The sequence below is a fragment of the Dermacentor andersoni genome, chromosome 7 (genome assembly GCF_023375885.2).
Source record: "Dermacentor andersoni chromosome 7, qqDerAnde1_hic_scaffold, whole genome shotgun sequence".
NCBI classification, from domain to species: Eukaryota; Metazoa; Arthropoda; class Arachnida; order Ixodida; family Ixodidae; genus Dermacentor; species Dermacentor andersoni.
The window spans coordinates 155,955,916-155,983,783 of NC_092820.1; the positions used below are offsets into that span (position 1 = coordinate 155,955,916).

A 27,868-nucleotide genomic window follows, 5' to 3' on the forward strand; every position below is an offset into this window, starting at 1 on the left:
GTTACTGTAAATACTAATTAATGAGTCATTGCTTTTCCGAACTATATGAAAGTCAAACCCAGCTCCAGCATATCAAAAGCGCTACTATAGTCATTGAGATAAACTGCCCACGCTTAAATCAGCATTTTAGGTTATCAAAAGCAGCCTATAAGAAGTAATTCTACAGGTGTTTTGGGCGTAAATGTGTGTAGAAGCTGGTTATGTTTGAGTTTAATATCCTAGTACTTCATTGAAAACAAACAGTGTAAAAGAAAGTCAGTACTATAGCTTGGCACAAACCTCCCTTATTTCTCAGTACTAATGAGAGAGTAACACCAACGGTTATGCAACTTGTCAAAACGTATGTCATTCTCGTTGAGCATCGTTCAGATGCTATTGATAATCTGCTCAGTACTGTATTCCTCAAAGACTAATGCTGTTGTTTTAATTGGTTGCATTGAGGCGTTTGTCAACCTTTTTCGAAAACATGCATGTAGCTTGTTCTTTAATGCATCGAACAGCTGCCCGGGGAATCTTAAGTTAGTGTGTGCTATAGTGACACGTGCGCCACGTGAGATAGTCGCATTCCATCGCCCTTCATTTCTGTTTTGAGAACTGTAGCACGGACAGACATGAATTTCTTTCCCCGTCCTCCACACACAAACGTGCTTGTCAAGCATTTGTTGGTATAGCATGAAATATGAGCTCTAAATGAGAGCAAGAAAAAAAGGACATGTTGATTATCCATGAATCGTCTTGATCCGTGTTTCGCGGTATTTGTGTAAGTCATTGTGTTCGGGATTTGATGGTGGTCAGTTGAGACTTACAGAGGCTGCCATTTGAGGAGTGTTGAAGCAATGTTCTCCTCCGACTACTACAGTTAAGTTTTCAGTAAGCATGAGAGGTTACATACCGTCACTGTCTCATTCAAGATCTACAAAACGTGCATAAAGGAATGTGTAAGTAAACAGGCAAATCTTGAAACATACGCTAATAATTTGAGAACGTGTCCCATCTGGTCAAACAAAATGATTGTGATAACTGCGTTTTTTTACAGCACATGGAACAAGCCGTGGTCCTTTTATAGTGCGGAGTGATATAATGGTAATGTGATAGTGTGCCATGGCGTAGTTGTCCTGTAGTCTCAGTATCCTGGGTAGCTTCTATCTTTGGTGAGCGTAAAGTGAGCAGTCTAACAACAAATGCATTATGCGTTCATCCTGCTCGCCGCAGGTGTAAGATAAAGGTCTTACGCGGTGTAATTTGACCTCTGAAACTCCAACGTATCGTTCAGTCTTCACCCAACGTATCTTCAGTCGCTACGCTAAGTTTTGACACCTCAAAATTCTGAATTAGGCGTGGAATACCACGCAAATCCCATAGTGATGTTTTTGATACGCTGGGAACGAGTTTTCAGTTGTGCATAGTTCAAACAATCTGTATATCATAGTGTAATAAAAAATTCTGCACTCGAGTAAAGTTCTTTTTTTGTGTACAAACATGGTCGATATGGCCACAAGTGAAGCTGAACAAGCTGTTTTAATTCTTGATCTGGAATGGTGTTTGGGCTCCGTAGGGCGAAATGGTAAGTTGAGGCCGATGAAACATTGACGGGTCCCGTCGAGTGATACCGAACCTCGGTCGTTAGATACCTTATACCTGCAACATAATTTTCCTTTTCTGTTTGCGTGTTGTTGCATTTTTAGTAACGCTTTCACATGTGTTTCATTTGCGAAATATAGATAAAAGGACGAAATGCATTAGGAATCTTGCAGAGCACATTGTCTCTTTCTGCAAGCATATCAAAGTTTAGGCTGTGTCGTCGCTCGCGTCCCCTATACCTCCCGTGTATACCTGAAGTACATGCACACTCACACAACACACACGCACACGCAGGCACACACGCAGGCACACACATGCACACACACGCACACACAACACACACACAGGGCGCACACACTGCGAATGCGTTCAAGTTGACGTCACCGGACGAGGAGCCGGTGGTGTTGCAATGGCGGCTGTATGTTGCATTATCGAGATCTAATGCCTTCGGCAAGAGTAAACGAATTACTGCGTGCTTTCGAGGGCGTATATGCCGTTAGGCTGTGTTTGACGGTTCCCGTGGGGCTCCTGACAAACTCCGGTTGGCCGCACTAAGGTTCTTTTCGTTCACCCAGGGCGTTGAAATATGTGGTGCGTCCCGAGAACTCCTTTTTGAACAGCCTGTGGTGAGCATGGCGGTCACTGGCAACGCAGCCCGCAGTATCTTTCACGAAGATTGTACGTCTCTGGAGGAGCTTTTCCTGACACAGATGTATCAGGTTTGCCAAAAAAAGTGTAATTTTTCATGTGTGCTCGACAACCTGAACCGTATACGCGCCACTGTAGCTTAGTAGCGATCGCGTCTCGCTTCTAGGCTTGAGGTCGCGTGTGCGATACCGGTGACGGCGGCCGTATTTCAATGGAAGTTAAATTCAGAAACGTTCGTGCATTTAGATTTAAATGCACATAAAAAGTACCCTAGGTGACTAAAATTACTGCAGCGTCCCTCAGTAAGGCGTACCTCATAATAGCATGGTGGTTTTGGCACGGAATACCTCAGAAATTATTTTTAATTTACAAACGTGAACTTTCATTTGGGGGATAAATTTGCCCCACTTGAGCAGAGGCACAAGGTTAGTGTGGTTACTGAACAGTCCACAATGGTGGTAATGGTAAAGCATTGCTTCTGTAAAGGACCGTCCGGTCGCATTCCCTGTGGTTATCGGTCGGCCATGAGAACTGCGTGGCATTGAATGTGCTTTTGCGCAGTACTCAACGCGAAGTTTCGAACTTCGTGTGCAATGTTTGTTTTTGACAGCCATGTGATTTTCAAACAAGCAAAGCGTATTTTTAAGCCCTTATTTTACAGTTCAGTCGTGATTTCATGCTCCGCCGTATTGAAACAAGCGGAGCTCCACAACAATGTGGAGCCTTTCAAGTACTGCTCATTTTCCTTTTTTTCTTTCGATGCCCCTTCGATCCTGCGAGCATAAAAGGTTTCATTCATTCATTCATTCATTCATTCATTCATTCATTCATTCATTCATTCATTCATTCATTCATTCATTCATTCATTCAGATGTAGTGTCAATGGCGCATTCCTTTGCAGCACGCAAAAGTTTGTCAACAACACGTATTCAACGCAAACCCAAGCAATGACACCAACACTACATGACTACTGTTAAGGTGAAATAATTGAGCGCAGACACCCAGCACAACCCACAAAGAAGAGACAAAACAAGCACTGGCACTGGTGTTCGCGCTGAATGTTTTCGCCTTGGAAATATTATGTACCAACAAGCCGCAACCGAAGTTTTACTCCATGGCTAACAGCGACGGATGCAGCCACAATACTCTAGGAACGAACGACATGTGTGACTCCCATGTCCCGGTAAACAGCGTTTCTTTTTTTTTTTTGAGCTAATGGAATTTTTTAAATGTCCTGTTGGGAGCATTACACTTCTACTGCTCGAGAGGAAGCTTTGGCTCGCGGGGCTCCTATTTCAATGCGCGGGAAAGGACAAAACGTTTTGCTCGGCTACCACTGGACCAAACTTGATGAGGTTATTTGAGTATGAAAGAAAAAGTTATAGCCTAGCGACTGTTTGCAGTTAATTTTTGATTAAGGCCGTGAATTGTGTTAATGAAAATTATTGAAAATCGTAGATTTTCAGGAAACTAAACTATCACGTTTACAGCCGTGTAACTCTGCAATGAAACATCACAATTTTGTGAATTGCAACTCACAGTACATCTAAAGCGGACAAAATTTACCTACTATAAGTGGATTTCAAACATATCACTATTATGTGAGCAGAACTATTGCAAACCCATGTAAACAATGTAAGAAATTCACGTAAGACAATAATAGACACATCAAATTTGTATTCTTCGGATGCTCTAATGGCTGCAGTTTACAGAATTGCAACGTCTGTTCGTGGTGTACAGCTGCTTATTTGTAAACTTCATGCTACCGTTTTTTTTTTCACTTAACCAATTGTCGAAAATTTATTTCAAGACATTCAGGTCCTCAATTAAAATTTTGCTTCGAGCAGTCACTGTAATTTAATTTTTTCCCTCACGTGCAAGAAATTCCATTGAAATGGGCCCAGTGGTTATCTCGGAAAAGCGTTCCTGCGTTTTAAATGTATTGGAATAAGCCGCATCGGAGTAGGTCCTGAGCTAAAGCCGGATCAATCAGGCGGACATTATTTGCTTTTCTTACTGCGTTACGCGCTGTGGTTGCTCAGTGGCTATCGTGTTGGCTGCTGTGCACGAGATCGCGGGATCTAATCCCGGCCACGGCGGCCGCATTTCGATGGAGGCGAAATGCGAAAACACCCGTGTACTTAGATTTAGGTGCACGTTAAAGAATCCCAGGTGGTCAAAATTTCCGGAGTCTCCTACAGCGGCATGCCTCATAATCAGAAAGTTCTTTTGGCACGTAAAATCCCATAGTTTATTTACTTCCTGCGTGACGGCAGATTGTTGCAAGTTATGAATTCTAAGCCCGTGAGCTCGCAAGGCATATCCACTGAGAACATAGTCCTAGGAGGAGACCACTTTCGAAACATCCGTTCAGATAATGTCCGACAGTACATCGGCGTTCCAGTTATAATTTTTGGATTCAATGCGGAAAATGTTGAGAGGTTCCGCCGGCATTAAGAGCTGCACAGGGATGGTAGAAAGGAAACCATGGAACTGCCGAGCATCAACTGAATATTATTTAAAGGAAGCAGGGACTTATGTGGCGAAGGAAACAAATAACTCTAGAAAAGAAGAGAAATTAACTTGCTCTTTTTATACTGCTCTTACTTTATTTTCTTGTAATGCTATAAAAGTTGTTTCGTTTAAAAAACGTAAGTTCCACAGCAGTGTATGTAGCGCATCTTCGATGACGCTTATTTTAACACTGGCGCTCGTTTCGAATTCGTTCCAGAAGAGTATGCCTGGGAGAGCTCGCTGGCTTCTATTCGGAAATTGCAATATCTACCCTAAGATATCAGAACGTTCATTAGGACAGTTTTGTTGATTTGTCCATTATGGGCATTTTGATTTTTCCGCGCAAGTGGTTAGGTAGCCTTCTTGCACAATGTGAGGATGCGAATGAACAAACCAATAAGTATATAAAGCTAGTGTCGAGTAGACCCGAATGCTCGCTTACCTTTTGTCGTGGATGACGACGATGACAGAGACGGAGAGCGTGTACGGCAAGGCGTCCGTGTCTCGCCTCCGCGGGCTCTGTCGGCTTTGTCGAGCAGCGGAGCAGGCGCCGCGCGTCTGCCGAGACGAACATGCGCGCTCCTGCATGACCACGTGACCGAGGAGGTGACATGCGCGCAGTGGACCGCGCGCTCGCCTCCTCGACTTGCGTATGTGGGTGGAGCATGATGGGCGAGCGAGCTGGGTTGAATGAGCTTGACTACGGCGAAGCGTTTCGTTTAGAGTGCCGGCGCACCTCACCCTGCCTGCGCCAGCATATACGTGAGACACCTCTTCTAGAAAATCTCGAGAGCTTCTTTTCGAGAACCCCTCCACACGGCAGTTATTTTTTAACTGCTTCGTATCATGCAACGCGAACGGGACAGTTTTCAATTGTCAGCTGCTAGGTGTTAACTTCCGAAGTGGCAACACTTCTCATGTTGGCCGGAACCGTGTCACCACCAGAGTGGCCCTCCCCGTGTGTACAATAGCGCGAACCAGATTCAGAACCTTCATCGCGGTGGCGAAATCGCCATCAATTCCTACACTGTGCGAGACACGAAGCGAGTGTTTCAACCCTGAAAACTAGAGGCCACGAATTTAAGTTATTTTGTGGACACTGTGTACCGGCAAACGTCGCAACCGCCGACTAAGTGGCAAGGCTCGCACATTGTTCTCTAAGCGATTACAGCGCAAGCGGGCACAGCCACGGCCGTACAGAGCTTCAGCAGGGTCTCAAGGGGACAGCGCTGCGAGTAAACGCCTCCCGCGAGGCCGTTGGTGCGTTGAAGAAGGAGTGACGTGCTATGAGCACTCACCGGTGCAGAGGCAAGTAACGCCCACTTCAGAGAGTTGGCAACGCAAACCCGCCGTGGTTGCTCAGTGGCTATGGTGTTGGGCTGCTGAGCACGAGGTCGCGGGATCGAATCCCGGCCACGGCGGCCGCATTTAGATGGGGGCGAAATGCGAAAACACCCGTGTACTTAGATTTAGGTGCACGTTAAAGAACCCCAGGTGGTCTAAATTTCCGGAGTCCCCCACTACGGCGTGCCTCATAATCAGAAAGTGGTTTTGGCACGTAAAGGCCCATAATTTTTTTTATTTAGTCGGCAACGCAAGCCTAGTCAGGCGGCCTGCACACTGTTCGACCGCGATCGGCCTGTCCGGCATTGGTATTACTCCGGTAATGAGGAATCACAGCATGAAGTTACTCTGGGATCGCCAGAGGCTTATTCAACTGCATAAAGCCGCCGCCCAAGGGCACCAGCAACACGTAAATGCTACTCATGTTGTCGCGGCAAACCGTTCCACACGCAAGCGGTAGAGAGCCCGGCCAAAAACGACAGCCTTACCCACAAGAATCCGCGGGTGTCAGCACACTTTCAGAGGGACAAATATAAGTAGATATGTGACTGACTCGAGTTCAAATGAAACGGAAATCATGCTTTCATTTCAGCTTATTTAGCACAATAAATAGTGAGGACGGTGAGATAAAAGCAGTCACAAACTACTGCTTGACGAGCCTCAACGCCCATTGATATAGACACTGAGCACGGCAGCAGTAATAACATAATAATTATAAATCACGCTAACATTTTATTAGGTGTCATAACCAGTCACTGTACAAGTACATTTCACAAGTAATCGATGGTCATGCACGTGTAATGATCAAAAGAGGTAATAACCAAGGTGTAGTAGCCTACTAGGCAAAATCAACAAAAACAAATTAAAACAGCTCTTGTTCAAGAAAGATACAACCAACCTCACAATGCATAGTATAGTGCAGACAAGAAGATGACACGGTTTCTGTAATCGACGAGAGTGAAATGTTGAGAAACCAGGCCAAGATTAACTTGAGCGTCGGAAGGAAATAGCAGGAAATAAAGGAAAAGAAATATCCGATGTTGGAAGACAAAGGTTTCATCCCACCAACGGTCACACATTTCTCTACAGGATTATAGGCGACATTATTATTATCAGACTTTGGAGGCGTCTAACCGTATTCTCGAGGTGTGTTGACTGTACGCCCGTGCGTCACACTACGTGTGAAATCACATCTTTGTGAGATATACAATACAATAGAATACAATACAATACAATACAATGCAATGCAATGCAATGCAATGCAATACAATGCAATACTATGCTATACAACACAATATGTTTATTTAACATCTTTCTGGTGTTGGGTGCGCCGGCAAAAAGCCAATGAGAAGGCTTTACGGTGCCGACGCACCCTACAGAGACTTGGCAGTGGCACACGAAAACATACAAAGATGCAGCGTGAAAACATTTTCGGATAACAAACACAAGATAACAAAGTTCACATTGTTTAGCTATACGTGCATCGATTGAGATCCTTTGTTTAATAAATGCGGGAGGGTGTAGCACAACATTTGACAGCCATAATTAAGTACGGGTCTTAGGTACAAACCACTTCAAACTAGTTCGTGTTGAATGCTGAGGCTCCTTGCGTTTTAATGCGGACAGGCATACAAACATCACTTCGGTAAGTGAAAGTGTGCAATTATTATTATTTGTTCGGAAAACACATATATACATTTGAGCAATGTCACCCGTGAAGCACTCCGAAGTCGCGACGTCATAATCTAAAGTATGCTATCGCATGCTTAGAGACATTTCTCTTATTTGTGTATCCGCGGCATGGTAAAAAGGTGTGGTCTATCATTTCCGTTTCACTGCATGTGTGGCATAAGGAGAACGCCATCAGACCAGCTCTATGTAATTAAAAAAGTTGTTGGAAGATGCGAGAGCTTAACCTGATGCATGAAACTTAAACTGACGGGCAGGAAACCGTTCTTTACTCGAGCAGAAACGTAGATAATAAAAATCTGAAGATGTTGCCGGAAATTGTTCGTTGAAATTGTTTGTAAGCCAAATTTTCATAACTTGCTCCAGTTACTTATCCCGTTACGGCAAAAATAAGAATCACAGGTCCACTGGGCGACTTTGCGGATAACAAGCCTGCCATTGCGTTTAGATATACAAGCCCTGCTGATCAGGCATACATAATAAAGGAAATTATTGTCGTACGTTTGCAGGAGCTATATATTGAAAGACGAATTATTAAGAGAGTTGGGTTCACTGCCGGGGAATGCGAAGGACACACAGAAAGACAGGCAATGACAGAGAACAATTTCTTCTGAGGCAGTTTGCGTAGCGCCGGAAGATTTGCAAGTAGTTCTGCTATGAATATAAATCAGCAGTCAGGAGTTGGTCTGTTTATCGCCCCCCTTGCGTTACGCGAAGTTATGGATCCAGAAGACGAAAAGCAAAGAACCAACATAGAGAATGAGAAAAGATGCTTTCGGAACATCAATGGCTATACTATTGCATGTCTGCATGTAGGCAAGGTAATCTTGTATCTGGTAACATAAATGACGGAACGAAAGTTAGTTTAGGATTTCAGGGAAAGAATGTGAAATTCGATCTTCAGTCGACTCCAGTCAAACTCCAGTCAACGCGCCGACTCTGTACATTCACTGGTGCCAGCTATGTCTGTACCAATACAATTTGAGGGGTGTGTAGCCGCGACCAATGAGCAAGAAAAAATTTATGTGGTTCATTAACAAAAATGTACTGTGATCTTCCCCGATGAAGATTGCCAACCAATATGAAACTCTCCGCTGTGAAAATAGAAAATCATTGGAAACTTTTCGTTCGAAGTGCACTATGCCATTTTGAAGCCACGTTAGCTAATGATGTGTCCAAGTTCGCGGAAATGCTGTAATCTACTCTGACTAGTAATCCTAGCATAAAAACTTTTCGTGTATATGGTCACTACTTCGTAAACATGCTTTCATTTACAAATGTTGTTGGCCACAAACCTTGGGAGTCGAAGGTGAAACGCAGAGCGTCTGCCTCTTAAGAACGGGAGGCTTGGTTTTGCAACTTGGGATGCCGAAAAACGAGACGGGCCTGAATTACGTGGCAGGGCGCACACGCGTTTTACATATATCGTAAGTAAGGCATCGCCTCGCAATTCCAGATCCCTGGTTACTGAGTCCGCGAAAGCATCCCACCGCGCGCATTGCCTCAGATTCAACTTGCTCAATGTGAGCCCTGAATATTGCATGCGTAGTACTCGTCATATTCGTCGCCGAAACAGCTTTCGTCACTTTCGCCTTCCTGTGGAAGACTTGTTCTGGTTGAACTTGACTTATAAAAAACAACATGAATTCATTATTTCAAATGGTAATAACATCCGCTAATTAGTTCGAAATTGAAGGAAGGAAGGAAAAAATGGAGAAGGAAGGCAGGGAGGTTAACCAGTTTAGCTTAACCGGTTCGCTACCCTACACATGGGAGCGGGATGGGGAGGGGATGAAAGACGGGGAGAAGAGATAGAGAGCACATAACACGGCACACACATCGTTGGTTACAGTCTGTCGCTCTTGCGCGGTACGTGACATCACTGTCACAGCCGCTTGTCCAAGCCCGTCAAAATTGAGCCTTCTTCTATAGCTATGCACCTTGGGTCAACATTAAACAAACCTACGCAAGCGTCACGCATAGCATGGGCATTAAGCTATCGTTTGGTGAGCACTAAGCCAAACACTTAGTGTGTGCATTTCAGCAGCACGACCAATAAAATTCAGGATACAGAGTACCCGCAGTGTCACCACAACGGCTGTCCGCGGTTTGACTGATCAGCTACAATTTCACCAGTGCTGCAACGTCGGCTTCCTACTCTATTCGTTTACTGATTGCGCGGTCCATTTCCAATTAACCGTTGCAGTATACAAAAACGCGCAAACACCCACTACCACCAATTCGCTACGCAGCGGAAATCTACGCATTCCGCTACTAAAGTGGCATTCTGGTGTGTTCAGTCCTGTAAGGTATACACGAACAAAGAGAAGGAGAGAGAGAGAGAATTGGCGGACTCAAAAGTCGTTGACGTCTTCGTAACGCAAGACATTCATGATGTGTCAAGAACGGGTGTATGAATAATGTAATTTTTGTGTAGCGAACGGTTATGTAGAGAGTATACGCTTCAGTATGTATATTTATAATGGGCAAGAAAAAATGCTTCAATGGCAAAATGTAAGATTAAAAAACACTGAAGCCCAGTAGCACATAACCAGCGATCGCCCCAGGGACACCTAATATTAGACTGTACTATCACCGGCATTGGCCCACCAAAACGGTGAAATACCTCGTTACCCCCCCCCCCCCCCCCTCCTCTGCCCCACCTGCAAATAAAGTGGCTGCACTCAGTGAAGAATGCTTAGCACCAAGAGAAATATTTGTCCTTGAACTGCGGCGGGAAAAGCGGGAGATTACAAGAGACATGATCCGGGCTCGTGGTCTCAGCGAAAGCTCGCTTTTCGTTTCTTTTCTTGCCCCGTGGTGGCGCTCCAACATTTTGATCTCCTGCAGGATAAGCGTAGAGACGGGTCAGCACATCGTATTGGAATGCCAAGATATTCATCCTAATGTACCTTATCCCACCTAGGAAGAACCGTAAGGAACGGGCACGTTTCGGAAACGCTGGGATTCAAAGTGGATGAAAACATTAACTGATGAGTCGCAGAGATAAGCAAGAGACGCTTAGATAACTGGTAGAACAAAAGACGAAGCGAAGAGATCGATAGAGACGGGGTTGTTACAGGCACAGGTGACTACACTAAAGAGACAGTCGCCTTAATGAAGAAAAAGAAGATCAAGAAGGAATAGGCAGAATGCTATTGGCTGCAATAGAAGCTGATGTAAAGGAAGGGAGGGAGGTAAAAAACACGGCAATTTTTACACAATTGCAAGGTCCGGCGCTGATGATGGCATAGACAGCGCGCTAGTCAGCTAGTATGCAACTAGTCGGCTGCGTAATTGCCCCGATAGCGGAAGAAAGTTGGCGAGGACTGGCCTTTCGGTTAAGAGGCGCATGGCCAATTCTTGCGTCAGCGCTCATTTTATTGTCGAAGATCGCTCCGGTGCGTTCGCATTTCAGACGTGCTTTTAGCGGGATTTCGCTTTAATTTACCATCGCGTTAATTAGCGAACGCGAACATATTCGACAATGCGTCTAGAGGAAAGTCGGGGATATAAATAAGCAAAGCGAGTAACCAAGGGGCGGTGCCGTAATGTATGCGAAAGAGTAAAATGACGTGCCTTTGCTGGGGTGAACGAACTCCCGTCAGGCCTTTGGAGAGCTGCATAACAGGCGACGACTGCGTAGAAATAGTTTAAAAGCGACATCAATTTCTCTCTTATGTTTTTTTTCATTTTATATCTCCCAGATATACTGCGTCCCGCTTGTGATGAGCGACGTGAGGTAAAATCTGAATGTCAAGTAAGGAGTATTTTATCTTCCCATTGCGTGCGGGAGTTAGTCGACATTTCATTTCATTGCATTTTTTTTCCTTAAACACCCCAGGGGGTATTACATAAGGGATGGCCTTTTTTTGTCGCAGAATATTGTTGACACAACGATCAGTGCGATGTTATATTTAATATGCTATGCATGAAGCTCGACGGGCAGGTGATAGTGGCGATGCTGCGAGAAAGGCCGTTCCAGTCTTTTCCTACTCTGGGAAAAAATGAAGCAGAAGATGTTTTAGCGCAGGCACACGGGCGAGAAACTTCTGACACATGACCAGTGCGATTAGATATGTGAGCTGCAGGAATAATGTAAGGAGCGCAATTAAGTGGCGAGTGAAAGAATTTGTGAAATAGAGAGGGGGTTGCAATGCGTCGGCGATAAGAGAAGGGTGATAAGTTACACGTGGCTTTGAGGGATGAAGCACTGATTTCGTATGAATACGAAGCATGAATGGATCTAGCAGCACGATTTTGAACGGATTCTAGGGTATTAGTGAGACCTACTTCTGGCGGGTTCCAGATGGGAGATGCGTACTCTAATTAGCCCCCACTAATGATTTGTATGCAAGTCGTTTTACGTGTCTCGGAGCGTTACGTAAATGATGTTTTAAGAAAGCCAAAGTTCTGTTACCTGATGACGTGACTTTAGCAGTGCGCGTGTTCCAAGACTTATTGTTAGATAAGGTAACTCCAAGGTGCTTATAAGTGGTTACTGATTCAACAGGGACGTTAGCTATGTTATAAGTGAGGTGAAGGGGTAATTGACGACGAGTAAAAGAAATGAGCTTGCATTTTGTAGGGTTTAGAGACATTAGCTAGTCATCACACCATTGTACTATGTGGTCGAGATCTTGTTTCAGAATCATATGGTCAGATGGGCTAGTAGCGGTTCGGTAAATAATGCAGTCGTCAGCAAACATGCGGATATTAGAAGATACATGCAAAGGTAGGTCGTTAATGTATCTTAGGAACAGAAGAGGACCGAAGACAGAGCCTTGAGGCATCCCCGATGGCACTGGAAGTGGGCTGGATAATTTATTTGTAAGCACTACTTGTGAACGGTTAGTCAAGAATTCTTTTATCCAATTTAGTACGTTCAGACGCAAGTTTAAGAAGGGCAATTTTAAAATTAGGCGTTCGTGGGGTACTTTATCAAAGGTTTTCGCGAAGTCAAGAAATAAGGAGTCGGTTTTCGCGTTGACATCAAGGTTAGCGTGAAGGTCATGAACAAAGATGGCAAGCTGGGTTTCGCAGGAGAGACTCCTATGAAACCCATGTTGAAAATGGTGAGAGAAGTTATGAGAGTCGAGGAAATTCACGATGTAAGAGTAAATGACGTGTTCTATGAATGTGCAAGGTGCGCTGGTCAAGGGAAGTGGTCGGTGGTTCAGGAGGTGAGTTCTTGTTACCGAATTTGAAGATGGGAACGACCCTTCCCACTTTCCAGTCATATGGAATGATACCCGTTGAAAGAGATTGCGAAAATAATAAAACAAGATAAGCCGAAGCAATGTGACATACATTTTTTAAGTTTCGCATTAATGTCGTCCAGCCCAGATGCCAATGACAACTTGGTCTTTTCGATGAGGGATGAGATACCATCGACAGAAAAGCTGATTTCAGGCATGGAAGACGTGATACGACATGAAAACATAGGTAAGGAAATGTCTACTTCTGTAGTGAAGACAGATGAAAAGCCTTGTTGAAAGCATCGGCACATTCAGCATCAGAAATAACCTCCCCTGAGTCGTCAGTAAGAGTGATAGAAGCTACTGCTTTGGGGTTGATTGTCTGCCAAAACTTACGGGGGTTATTAGTTAACATATTAGGCAAATCGTTGTTAAAAAAAAGCGAATTTGGCGTTACGGATTCCTGTGAGATAAGATTTTTCGGCTGCATAATTCTTGTCTCAGTTTTGGGCGCCCCCTTTATGTTTGGAATTCCGGAATAAAGTTTTTTCTTGCTATCGAGGCGGTGCAAAATTTTGTTAAACCATGGTTTTTGGCTGTTTACACGGATAATAGTTTTAGGGATGAACGTGTGTATTAGCTCGGTTAGTTTCTGCTTAAAAGTGAGCCAGTTTTCCTGGACAGAATAATGGTAAAAATTGGCCTCATATGTCGATAAAAAGCCGCAAAGTTGGTTATTTATGGCATCATAATTACCCTTATTGTATAACGTTATTCTTTTCTTGTGCGAGGGATCGGCAGTAGGGCAAAAACTGAAATCTACATGAATAACATTATGGTCACTAATTTCGAGGAAATAGTGAATCGAAAACAGGATCTCGGGATGGGTTGTCAGTACTAAATACAAAATGTTACAGGAATCGCAAGTGACACGTGTGGGCTGAGTTATTAACTGCGTTACGTTATATTCAAGGCAAACATCAAGAAAATCTCTAGCTGCAGTTGTGTTAGCGGTTGCAGTTTCTTCGCTCCAATTACTACCAGGAAAATTGAAATCGCCAAAAAGAACGAGATCGGCTTTAGGATATGTCAAGGTAAGCTGGTTTAGAATATTATTAAATGCGCGAGAAAAGTTAGGATAGTTGTATGGGGACCTATAGCAAACACCCAATAATATAGATTGTGGTAAAGCTTGAAATAATACTCATAAATTTTCTAAGTCGGAGTCAATGTTTACTACAGAACATGGTAATTGTTTACTGGCGGCAATGAGAACACCGTCCCCGCCAGTGCCTTTGCGGTCTTTCCTATAGACATTGGAACTCGATAAATCGGCGAGTACTCCTGAGTCCGCAACATCACTTGATGGCCATGTTTCGGTTAGTATCAGAATACTGCTATCTGAAGACTTGACAAGATGAGACAGGTGATAGCATTTGGGTATGAAACTTCGAATGTTAGTGAAGATTACGGAAAAAGGAAGGTTAGCCTTTTGTCTCGGGTGAGAGCTGGCGATAACTGCTTAACGTCGATATGGTTGCTATTGGATTTCTTGCATTGTTTTTGAGGTTTCATTGTAAAGATAGTGTTTCGATCCGATGTGCAGTGTTTTATAGCGTGGGGAGAATGGAACAGATTTGTGTCTTGCAAATTTTATCAAGTGACTTCTGGCGTTCTGAACCCTGCGTGAGAAATCCTTACCTATGCTGTCGGGCGTTCCTTTCAACTTACGTCCGTTTGAAAGGATCCGGTCTTTTGTTTTGTGGAACACGAATTTCGCTATTATCGGCCTACATCTCCCGCTTGTGTGGCGGCCTAAGCGATGCGCATGGTCGATTCCTTTACGGTTAATATCCCTACCTAAGTGGTCACTTCAATGTCGAATGATTATTTGCTCAGATTCAGCATACGATTCAGATGGCTTCGCGTCTGAAATACCGTAGAAAATTAGACTGTTACGTCGCGACCTGTTTTTGGCGTCATCCAAACATGCCTCAATATCATCTGTTAGGCGTGCTGTATGAACGGTGTTATTTTTCATAAGTCCTAGTTCGGCTATAATTGATGGCAGAGAATGGTAATGTTTTGCAATATCGGCCATTCTCTTAGTTAGGTCAGATAGGGTTTTCTCTGTTGTTAATAGTTGGTTCTTTAGTCCTTGCACTTCTTCACTTATTAGCGTTGACTGGCCTGCGGAAAGTTCTGGTACTTCCACGCTAATAGGATCAGGGCCGGCGTTTGACTCTACGTCACATGAGAATAAAACTTTGAGAAGGACTTAGAGAAATTAAGGTTTATTTACATTGTGTACTGGAATACAAACAGGTAAAATAACAGTAAACAGTCATCGTTACGGCAGGCCGCAAATCGGACGCCGCGGCCCGCGGCAAGAAGAACGTCTCTCTCTTTTTCCGATGATGATGCTGATGAAGCCGCAAATTGCGGCACAAACTCACTCTGGGGTATAGGCCGCGAACCCGGTGGTAATGTGATTAATAAATGAAATAATGTAGTTAATAATATAAATAGTTAGGTAATAAAAAAGGAAAATAAATGACTAATCGAAGATGAGAAGTAAACCGATAATTATTTAAGTAAGTTAGTGTATAATAAGGTATTCAGCCTTGCATAGATAAGAATAGTAACATGAACTCATTAATAAAATACATCAAGTAAAGGCAAGACGTAAAAATGAGCAAGGGAAATATTGAATAAAAATAGTACTAATATAATAACTGTGAGTTGGGGTTCTCACTGTATTTTTCTAAATTTCTGCTTTATTGAAGGAGAAATAAATAAATAATAGAAAATCCGAAATATTAATAGGGCAATCTTTTTGTGTCACCGAGGAAATGATAAATGGCTCGGCAAACATTCCTGCGGCTGTATCCTGATACCATTGTTCCAAGTGCGAGTGTAACAGCACTCCATAAATGATGCGCCTGGCCCCAGCTGACGGGACCCAATACTCAACATTCTCTTTATCAGTCCTACGCAACAAAGTGTACGTCGACACACCCTCCCGAAAGAAGTCCCGCACACCGGACATCATAAATTCCATGACCTTGCCTGCCAAGCTTGTCTCCACATGTATTGCATATAAGGTGTCCCAGCTGACGTTAGCCAAGCTGTTCCACACACACACACACACACACACACACACACACACACACACACACACACACACGCACACGCACACGCACACGCACACGCACACGCACACGCACACGCACACGCACACGCACACACGCACGCACACACGCACACGCACACGCACACGCACACGCACGCACGCGCACACGCGCACAAAGGAGAATAGAAATCGATGAGGATAGCTATAGGGGCTTGTTGGTACGGCATATCTTATTCGCTGTGTGTGTCAGATGTGCCTTTCTGTTGTCCTTGTTCAGCTTGCGCTACAACAAAATAAGAGAATAGAAAAACAGGGTGCCAGATCCAATGTTAACACATGCAGTATTTTGTAGTGGCGCCAGTATCGGAAGCTTATGATGGCCGGAAAAGAAGAGGACGATCGACCAGGCACGAGCTGTAGATAAAGAATGCTCATCAAGATCTAATATAACGGTTACTGTTATAGCCCTTGGTGGTATACCAACTGTTCACGCGATTATAAAAGAAGGAGAGCAGCCTGGAAAAAGTTGCTATATAAGCAGTGTCCAAAAAATTGGCGTCTTTATGAGTTCTGCAGAACTATATTTGAACGCACAGTGTCTAAAACAAAAGACGGCTACGATTGGAAAGATCTCGATTATCTATCAAAGCCTAAAAACAAGCGTGTACCTTTCAATTTTCTTCCTAGCAGAAAGTTACTCCCGCGTCCAAGTAACATTGCCTCTATGGTTTTCAGAAGAGAAGAAATGACGCGGATGTTAGCAGAAATCGCAAAGGGTTCGTGGAGTTCAGCGTTGTTTTTTCGGGCGGCTGCACGTAAGAGTCACGCGGGGTGGTCAGAAGAGACGCGTGGTTCGACATCAAGACGGCGGCGGATAGTTACAGCCATCGGGGGTGGGGGAGCCACGGTTTAAGAAGAGCGCGTAAGCGAGTAGACTGCGAGTCGGGGCCTCCGCCAGTCGCTTCGCAGAAGCAGTGCCGTGGCTTTGAAGCCTACCCCTCGCCGATGAACCGCACCACGCCGAAACATTCCGCAAATGGACTCGAAGCCTGGAAGTGTCTTCTTCGGGGTAGTGTGTCTTGCGAGTTTGTGAGACAAGAGACTCGTTGCACTGCAAAGGATTTGTGGCAACGGCGTTGACGCATTGGACCTCCGGATAGTGTAGCCCTGGAGCCCTGTTGTGTGCACACTTCGCGCACCGCAGTGTGATTGGACGAACGATGGGGCGAGGATGCCTTTAGATACGTGCGGGGTCGTTGGAGGGGGATTCGGTGGAGAATTGTCTAAGAGAAAGGAGACCGAAATTCTAACTTTTGACTCGTAGTTTGACGTCCGTGTATGGTTTCCATTCAATGGCTTCCCTATTCTATCTTAATAAACAGTCGACCCCTTTGCAATCAGTGTCACAGCTTTGCCTATATACTGTAAGGTGACTTCGCGACATCCACAACATCTTCAAGTTTCCCTCACTGACATCGAGGCGAACATCATCTGTGTTTCAAAATACGATTCACTTCCCTGTTACATCCATGTCCCAAGCTACGAATCCAGTCAGATGATTTTGCTGAGATCACTGTGATGGAACTGGCTACGGCAGTGGACAGTATGCCAAATTGCGCCCCAGGTACTCACGGTGTAACCGCAAAATTGTTTAAAATGTTATTCAAGGAGTTCTCAGGTGTCCTTTCAGACGTAATAAACTTTTCTACTTTACTTTAATGGATACATTCCAGTATCCACTAAATTGAATGGTGAAGGATTCACGCTTGACAGTCTTCGGCCAATTACTCGGATTTCTAATTTGGTTAAATCAATAGAAATGATTCTAAATGGTCGCCTTATGAAATTAGTAGAGGACAAAGATGTACTCAAGTCTTTCCATATTGGCTTTAGGTCTGGCTGTTCCATTTGGCATGCTTATGGACACCTAGAAAGCCGAATCAAATTAGCACGACGCCAGAGAGAAATTGCAGCTCTAGTAATTTTACATATATGATAGTGATAGTGTAAACATAGTAGCTTTACATAGCTTATGATAGTGTAAAACATGAAGTTTTATTGAATCGATTAAAAACCTTTATTTCCCAGATAACAGAATGATTTCAGAACATTTATGAATGATTTAAGAAGATAACACAATCATTTAATGAGTTTCTAACTGACCGAGAATTTTATTGTTATTCGCAAGGATGTTCGTCAAATAGACGTCGACAGTCGCGCGGGGTTCTACAAGGAGTTGTCACGTCACCTTTATTGTTTAATATATTACTAAGCTCTATACCTAGTCATAATGACATATACATAAATATAAATGCACATGACATCGCGTTTTTTGCATTAGACCATGACATCCACTCTTTATAACGTCCATTGCAAACATATCTGCATGCCATAGAAACCAGGTTACAGAATATTCACCTCTCCCTTAACGTCAGAAATTGCTCAATTATAGTTTTTCCTTTAATGGATCCAATACATATAAACATTACCTGCCGCCTGCAGAATATACCTCACGTGGACTCGGTCAAGTACCTGGGGACAATATATGATAACTGGCTTAGTTGGCGCACGCACATTGAACATATAAATAATAAAGGCGTGCGAGCGGTGGGAATGCTAAGAAGGCTTTGTAACATTTGATCGGGGATGCAGAGAGGCTCTCTTGCGAAGATTTATAAAATGTGCGTATGGCCAATTTCGAAATTTCGATGTGTTCCATATTTAGGCGCGCCGGTATATAAATAACATCCCCGTGTTCTTCTGGAACGGGAAGCTCTACGCCTGTGCCTTGGTTTACGAAAGTTTGTTGCCAACGACGTACTGTACCTAGAAACTCACTTACCGTCTCTTCAGAAGAGTACGCTTTTGGGCTGGTTGGTTCGTGACTGCGAACAGAAAACAGCGCCACACCACAGGACGAGTAGAGGGACACTAACCACAGCTGTGGTCTGTCCCTCTCCACGTCCCGCCGTCTCTGTTGTGCGGATTTTAGTTATTAATGGTCCAAACATTCCTAAAGATCTACCAATTCCCCTATGAAATTACAAATATTTTTTTCTCAAGCAGTAATATATTTTTTTCAATCATCCTGGCTTCGGTTCCACACGCCTCAGGTCGTCTTCGTTCAGGCACTTGTTGGTCCCTTCGATGTACCATTATGTTGGCAGTGAGAGACACCTATTCGCAGTGAGACAGACCATGACAGTGACAGACTCCTATTGGCAGTGAGAGACAGGATTTCCTGATTATTTTTGACGATATGTACCCAAACAAGGCAAAACACTTCTCTTGCAATATATTAGATGGGCTATTATAAAATCACTTAACGGAGCTAAAGATAACGCTCTCTTAGCGACAGATGCATCGTAAACCAAATAAGAATCTGGAACTGAAATTTTCCGATTTTGACCGGTCCTTCTCTTTAAGACTTCCTCACTACGTACCAGTATTTATAGCTGAGTTTCTGGCATTTACATCGGCTCTCCAAAACGTGAACTTATAAATCTCAGGAGTTGTTAAAATAACAGACTCTTTATCTTCATGTTCAGCTCTCATTGCAATAGAGGCTCACATATTTGACGTACCTTTCATTGTTTAGTACCTTATCACTTAACACTAATTATACAGGTGTGGGTGCCTCGTCATAAAGGATTAGTTATTAGTGAATTAGCAGACAGCTTGGCTAGACCTACCATAAGTGGTCCCATTCTCCAGATCGTTCCTGTATCTGATTTCGTAACTGCTGCTACATTCAGGAGACGGGCAATCTTGCAAGGTTCTTGGAGCCTATGAATAACAAATTTAAGTGATTACCGACGCCTCCTATTTCCTTTGAACAGAAACTTCTGCTGTAACCGAAAGGTTGAAGTCCTTTTAATGAAATTCCAATGTCGGATAACTGCATTAAACTACTACATGCGTCGATCTGGTCTGGCGCCCTCCTCCTTGTGCTCATACTGTGGTGAAGATGAAACAATAGAACACTCCTTTCTGTCACGCCGCCGTTTTTCCGCATTAAGAAAACAAACTATAAAAGGGAAATTTCATAGTGCTAGAGTGCACATAACCATTCCTAATATTCTACCTTCGGGAGCCTCTTCAATGGGACATTGTCATAGGGATGTTGGTGCAGCTTATGCGGGGTATATAATTGAATCAGGACGATTTCCTTGCTAAATTCTTTAAATTTATTTGCGTTCATTTCTTTAGCCATTCAACACTTCTCAATAGTGATTCTTTTCAGACTCGGGTTATCTTTCTCTTAAGTCAACCGATTATTCGCCAACCACCATACGGGGTGTAAGGCACTCTGGGAGGGAAGCAAACTAAAGCAAGGCAAAGGATGTTCCAGGCTACTTTTGTGTTTCAATTCTAACTCACCTATTATAAATGTTCTCGAATTTTGTACATTGCTTCGACCTACCCGGTTCTTGGCCAATCTCGCAGAAAAGGTACGTGCCGGTATTTCCAAGGATCTGCATTCTACATCTAACGGGACCAGAACGGCGGAATGCAGCTCCGCTATCCAGCCGGCACGGATAATCGCCACCGCTCTCGATAGAGGATAGACGGCTTGCATCTACCGGCCGCCTACACGTCCATTCATGCGCTTGTTCGTTAATTTATTCATTCGTTCATTCATTCATTCATTCACTTGTTTGTTTCTTTCCTATTTGGTCCTTGTGAAGCGACAGGTTTCTGGCTCTTTTTTGCTTGTCACTTAAGCATTATTTACCTTCTTCAATGAAATGACCCGCCGCGGACTGGCTTTGTGGTTATTACACTTCTTTTCGGAACTTGAGGGCGCCGGTTCAGTCCCGGCCATGGCGGCCACTTTTCAATGGGGGCGAACGAAGTAAAAAAAGGAAACCGCCCGTTTATTTTTATTTAAGTGCACGTCATATAACCGCAGGCTCACTTAATCATCCTTATTCACCTGCATCTCATACCCCTGTACGCCCTGAGGCATTAACCCTCGCATAAAAAAAATTTATCGCAGGTGGTCAAAATTAATTCTTCTGTAGCGCCCCAATAAGGTACGCCTCATAATCGGAGCGTTGTTTTCGCGTGTGAAACCGAAGAACTTAATTTCTGCAGCAAAGATTGGCGATTGGCTTGTCGGGGTGTCTTGAATGTATGACCTAAGATCACGCTCACTTCCAAGAGACTGAACCATACTTGAAATTCCAGCTGTGTTATTCAGTTCATCTTTCTTTTATTTGCACGTGTGCGTAGCACACATTTCAATATGAGGTTACGGACCGAATGACGTCTTTTGTCGTTTGATATGACTTCAAAAAAGTTAATTATGGGGTTTAACGTGCCAAAACCCCTTTCTGATTATGAGGCACGCCGTAGTGGAGGACGCCGGAAACATCTACCACCTGGTGTTTTTTAACGTGCATCTAAATACACGGTGTTTTCGCATTTCGCCCCTTCGAAATGCGGCCGCCGTGGCCGGGATTCGATGCCGGGACGTCGTGCCCAGCAGCCCAACACCAAAGCCACTGAGCAACCATGGCGGGTCGCTGGTTGCTTTGTCTTCGCATACAAACTACTGACCGTCACCCGCAATCTTAGTAACGCAATGTCGCTGAGAAATGTAAACAACCGCATCTATTCGCTCTTTTGAATGCCTATCTGGCTGTGTTTGCTTGTTTTGAGATAAGTGCAAGCATGTATAACCGCGACTCGCGATAACTGCGACGCGCATATCCACGGTGTATTAGGTTGTTGCAAAGCGCAGTCCGCCAGCATTGTTGCCACCGCAGTACATCGAGGAGCAAACATTCGTTCCACTGTGCGGGCTTGCGTGGCCACTTCTTGTCCCCTCCTGTCGTCTCACGGCCAAGAGCACATATCGCTTTGTTTGTACTCCGTCTATGCACGATGGTCATCGACGTGACAAACACTATTGAGTACAGTACACCCACAACAAAGGGTTCGCTTGTGCTGCATTGAAATGCATAGCAAGACTATTGGTTGATTGACAAGTGCATCCTGAGTCGAATATGGCTGCCGCATTTCGGAACAATCTACCAGTACCACGTCTTCCGACGTGGCTTTCTCCGCAGCTGTGCAATTTAGTGCTCAACTCGTACCTTATCCATGCAAATAAATAAATAAATAAATAAATAAATAAATAAATAAATAAATAAATAAATAAATTTCAGTGATTTACGAGGAATTCCTCTTTCTTGTTTGAACAATTATCGTTTTAAGTGTTGAAAAATTTTTCAAGCAAGAGAGCTGTATCTCAGGGACTGGTAATAGTAGAGAACGTCTCGACTGAAACTCGAGCAAGGTTTGACCACTTAATGAGAAGAGATGAGGGCTAAATAACCAAGTTCGCAGTCGTATTTCAGGCTCGTTGCCACTGATTGGGAGGCCAGCCAAAGAGAAAGTGACAAAGGGCGATCAAATAACTGAGCAAGCTAGGAGACCTCAAAAATAGAATATTTATCCAGAGCCTGATTGCAAGAAGTTCTGCGAACGATAGACTGGGACTTGGAAACACACCAGGACGGCACTGTTTAAGAGGTATCCTACGTAGAACTGCACGAAGCTGTCGGTGTACTAAATAGACCAAATTGAATCAGCCACACCGCCTGTGCACTTCATTATTCGGCAGTAGAAGACTTTATTCAGTTCGCGGCTAGGTAAAATAAAATGTTTAATTGTGTTTAGTAAAATTAAAACACATCTTGTTTACCGTTGTAAAATAAAAAAACCATTAGGCACTTTGTACATCAGGACACTTGGACCATAGTTCACGGCCCAGAAAGCCGTGCGCATTAATACCAGTCTGGTGTCCTATGCCAACCCGTACATCTCGTCAATGTCGCGTTGGTAAAAGTTCTGAAGCGGCTTTCTGCGAAGCTTGAACGTCGGCGTGACCAGTCCCGAGTCGGGCGTCCACTCTTCAGCGCACAGTTTCAGCTTGAGCGGCACCTCTGTCTTGTGCAGCTCGCTGGCGCGCGCGAATGCCTGGATCGACTCGGTGGCGGCTTTCGCAACGTCGCTGTCCTCGCACAGCTCCTTCAGAGTGGACGTCTCCTCTTTGCCAAGTTCCTTCGCTAGGCGCAGCAGCTGCTTGTGGTTCGGTGTCACGAACGCCACGATGTACGTATGCAGGGAATTGCCGTACGCGAACATGTTGTCGATGAGCGGACAGGTCTTGAGAATCATTTCGACGCGTCCCAACGAAACGTACTCGCCGTATTGGAGCTTTACCAGGTCCTTCTTGCGGTCGATTATCTTGAGCGTACCGTCGGGGAACATCTCGCCGATGTCGCCGGTGTAGAACCAGCGTATACCGCTTTCCTCGCCAAACGACTCACGAGTCAGTTCATCATTCTTGAAGTACCCTTTGGCGACACCCGGTCCACCAACGAGGACTTCACCGCGGGGGTTAGGACGGTCCGAAACGCTGTAGTTGCCTTCTGGCCAGTCGACCAGCCGGATGTAGCATCTTGGTAGAGGCGCTCCTACGCCGTTCATGCTAACGTCTTCAGCATCCACGATGGTAGCAGCGCCGCCTGTCTCTGTGAGGCCGTAACCCTCGACGATGGGGCAACACATGCAGACTCGAAGGTACCGGCGGGTCTCCCTGGACAGCGGTGCAGAGCCACAGGCGACGGCCTTGACGTTACCGCCGAGTACTGCGCTGGTTTTCTTGAAGATAACTCGGTTGAGGAGAGGCGTGTCAAAGCCAAGGTCTAGCCAGAAGTTCTTGTACTTCACAGCGAAGTCGAAGAAAGCCTCGAACAACGGTCCTTTCGAGGCAGCTGCTTCGCTGATTCCCTTGACAAGCCTGTCTAGTATGAGCGGCACTGTTGCTATCTGAGTCGGTTGTATAAGCGTCACGTCGCCAGGACAGCCCCGGGCCAACGCGGTAGCGTTGTCAGTGAGCGTCTGAGGACTGGAGTAGCCGATGCGCGCGCCAACAGCGAAGAGATGCAGCTCGGCGACCAGTTCGAACATGTGTGCCAGGGGTAAGTAGGCCACGTAAGTGTCGTTGCAGGTCGAGACGTCATACCTCTGGCAGCCTACGGCGAAGCTGTGCAGTGCTGAAAGAAGGCTTGCGTGCGTGGAGACGACGCCCTTGGGCAGCCCCGTGGAGCCGCTAGTGAACATGACAATGGCCACGTCGTCCGGTGCTGGAGAGCATGAGGGCAGCTCGCAGCTTTCGGCACGTTTCTCGAGACTAGAAAACGGAACAATCTGCAATAAAAAAAGCGAGAAGCCTGCCGTTATGCCCGGCCGTCACAAAATATGATGCATTCCCAATAACTGTACCAACGTCACATAATTTTATTCGAATGTACTGTAGAATCTACTTAAGGAACGTCAAGAAGGCAGAATAATCTGTTGTGAATATTCTAGCGAGTCTTATTAAAAACAAGCTAGTAAACTTAGACTTACATTATAGTCAGTGATGTAGCGTTCTCTCATTTAAAGATATGTTCGAATTACCTTCCCAAACTATATGCAGATGTTAGTTGATAACGGCAGGCACCATTACGAGGAAGGAAAAAATTATTCTTTCACCATTGCTAATGCAACGTGGCACGACGAACAACTCGTCAAATATGCGGTAGTGGTTCTACTAAAGTGGTCCCGCGGCCAGCGTTTTCAGGTAAACATTACGGTTACATACGCTCCAGTTGTCGGGAAGCACGAGAAGCAGTCAGGGATCCTAGAATGCTATCGCGTTCCACTCTTATTAGAGGAGAACCTTAAGTATCCTCCAAATTTTTTTAGCGTTTTAATCCCTCGCCTAGTCACGTGGTACACAGCGGCGAGCCTCGAGCGAACGCAGCTGCGACGCTTGTCTGTAGCGGATCACGTGACGTGACGTCACACCATCACACGTGCACGCCGGCGGCTGAAGGTCAAAGGCGCGCTGAGGAGTTGGGAGTCGTCAAAGGCGCGCTGAGGAGCGCGCTTGGGAGTTGTACCTCGAGGAGTAGAGCGTTCCCTCTAAAACAAATCGCGTACTCGAATCCGTACACCTTGGCTTTTACAAAATGACTGGGTTATGCAGGCAAAACATATGTGCGTGGAAGGTGTCATGGCAAAACGCGTCATTGTGAATACATCTTATGCAGAGCAAAAGAAACAGGACCGGCAATCATGATACAACCATGCACATGGTGGAAGCACAGCCGCCTTGTTTATACAGTCAAGCGCATCAGCAACGAACGTCTCTAGGAAGTGGCTTGTATAAAGAAGCAATAAATCTGTCCAAGTTTGACTGGGAGGTGCGCGAGGCGTGACCTTTACAATGAAGTGACCTGTATAACGAATTATTTGGAGGCCCCAAGCATTTCGTTATAAAGGCGTTGGACTGTACATTTATTGACGTATGTCTTATTCACCTGTGGATACAATTCCAGAAGTCGGTGAGCTGTTTTCCTGCGTTTCTGAGCGTCTTTTTTTTTCATTTCAGCATGTTGTACGTTCGCGTACTTCATATGTTGCATCAGTCGCCTGCACAAAAGTTACGTTGAGTCGGTTTCGCAATGATTTTCATCCATGAATACTGTTTGTCGTTTACCAGCCACTGCGTTAGGATGCTCTGGGTTTCATAAGAACACTCCTCGAGCGCATATGGCCGATTCTGGGAATCTTATCCCCGGTTTTTGGAACATTTAACAGCGTCAAAGGAACTCGGTCCTTGGCAGCTGAGTGCAGGTGACTCGAGCGCCTGCTCCTTTCTGTTTGGGTTTCTTTTTAACCTTTGGGTGTTTAACAAGAAAAATCCACTGTAAAACATTCTTACGCATATAAAATACTCTTTTTTTGCGACGCCGTTGACGCGCTGGTACAGTTAACATAGAAAGTATGTCTATCGACACTGTGCTACGTGTAAATACAGTGTGTGTATACTTCCTGTGTGCATAGTTTTGTCCTAGTCTCTCCTCACGGACATTGAGCAGGTACAACATCAGTAAAGCAAGAACTTAGCTCACAGTACTATCCTTCTCGTCTACTCTCCCCTGTCAACTCTGTACTCTTTACTCCAGTGCGAAGTAAAAGGCTAGGAGTGAGTGCTCCTACAGCCAAACTCTCCGCCTTTACGCCAATTAAAGCTTTCTTCCCCCTCCAGCCACATAACCTTTATATCGTAGTGTTGTGTCTGTGCAACAAATATTTTAACAAAAAGGGGGGAAACGTTTCAAGCATACTGACCTGTCGACCTTGAGTGGACGGCTCCAACGGCTTGGAGTTACGGTTCTCCATGGAGACAATGTGCGTCAGCGATGGCATTTTGTTCACCACACTCAGAATACGCGGCAGAAGATCGTCTGACGTGACCAAGTGCGTCGCCTGCGTCTCGTTGATGGCGCTCACTATTCCGTCGTCGCTGAGCGTCGCGTACAGCGTCACCAGGGGGACGCTGGTACGAAAACAGGCCTGCGCCGTCAACAGCCACTCGAAGCGCGTCTCGGCCAGGATGGCCAAGTACTGACCGGGCCTGGCACCTATCGCGTGGAGACCGCGCGCTGTCAAGTCGATTCTGCTGTCCACCTCTTCGTACGTTTTCCACTCGTACTCGCCGAGTACGAGCTTCTTGAACACCTTGCCGTTGGCCTGCTTCTCTTCATTGTAACCCAGCACTGGTCGGACTCCTATGGCTGACCGTTGGGCGTACAGGCTGATAGCCGTTCGAGCCAGCTCGTCCAAGGTCTTGACGCCTTCCATACTCTCGATCGAGCTGTTCTTCAAACGTCGGTAGGGTGACGAAGGGTCTCCCTCCACGACGGGCTTGGCAAAGCAAGCGCGCTTTCTCTTCCAGTACACCCAGGGCTTCTGGAAAACGGCGTAGACTGGGAGCGTGACGATGTCGTAAATGGCCACAAGGAGCTTTATGAGCACCAGGAAGGCTTGAATTGCGGCGGGGTGTGTGGCCACTCCGGACGACGTCATAGTTTCCGAGTTTTGCAGCCGGAAAACTGGCAAGCAGCACGAAGATTTGGGTGGTAGAAGTTGGCGCAGCAATATATAGGAGAGCTCAGGCGAACTGGTTGTTCTCCTCTCTTATAAGGTATGTGAGCGACGAATAAAATGATGATGATGATGAAACCTCAAATAATGGCACACACCCACTGTAGGGGATAGGCCACGAACCGAAGAGAGCAGTCGCAGTCTTTGTTCTCCTTCTCTTCTATCACGCTCTACAAAATGTACAAGAAAAATCCTTTTTTCCTTACATTTGAGAATATTACGTTTAGTTTCTACGGAACGAGCGAGGTGGTCCTTTAAAATTGACAAACACACGGTAGATGCAGACGTAGAGCCTTATGTTGAAATGGCACAACGCCGCTCTGGGGGATTGGAGAACTTGCCGAGAATTGCAAATGTCCGCTTTTCTCTTCGCCGAAGGCGACGCTGCTTCTTTCCTCGCCGAAATCCGAATAGTGGAGCGTTGGGAAGGAACAGGAGCGGAGTGCTAATCGTTGTGGCACGTAAGCGCTCTTTGGCGGCTTATACCAAGTAGCGCTCTCGTGAAGGAGTACCCGACGTATTGTCCACCATGTCCGCGATTACGCTCCGTTTGCTTTGGCAGGCGGCCCAGCAGGCTCTCTCGATGAGCTTCCAAGTGCACTCTTTTCTTCACTGGACCTGCGGCCCTGGAATATACACAATTGACATGGTAACGTTTTAGAAACGTACTTCGTGTCATCGTGAGCACAGTGAGTTTCGAATTCAGTAAATTTCAGCAAGCGATAGCATTGTGAAGAAGTACCTCCTTTCC

At 45.2% G+C, this 27,868-nt stretch overlaps 1 protein-coding gene across 1 annotated transcript in view; it reads right to left on the bottom strand.

Annotated features, from left to right (window-relative positions):
• Positions 1-27,868, bottom strand: part of LOC126533525 (uncharacterized) — a 56,429-nt gene that overhangs the window by 13,767 nt on the left and 14,794 nt on the right. Inside the window, exons 2-4 of the mRNA XM_072289544.1 lie at positions 26,302-27,743; positions 22,927-24,330; positions 2,153-2,282 (exon numbers count right to left, since the gene is read on the bottom strand). Of these exons, the coding sequence (XP_072145645.1) occupies positions 2,153-2,282; positions 22,927-24,330; positions 26,302-27,039 (2,272 nt within the window). The 5' untranslated portion in view covers positions 27,040-27,743. The remainder of the gene's footprint in view (positions 1-2,152; positions 2,283-22,926; positions 24,331-26,301; positions 27,744-27,868) is intronic.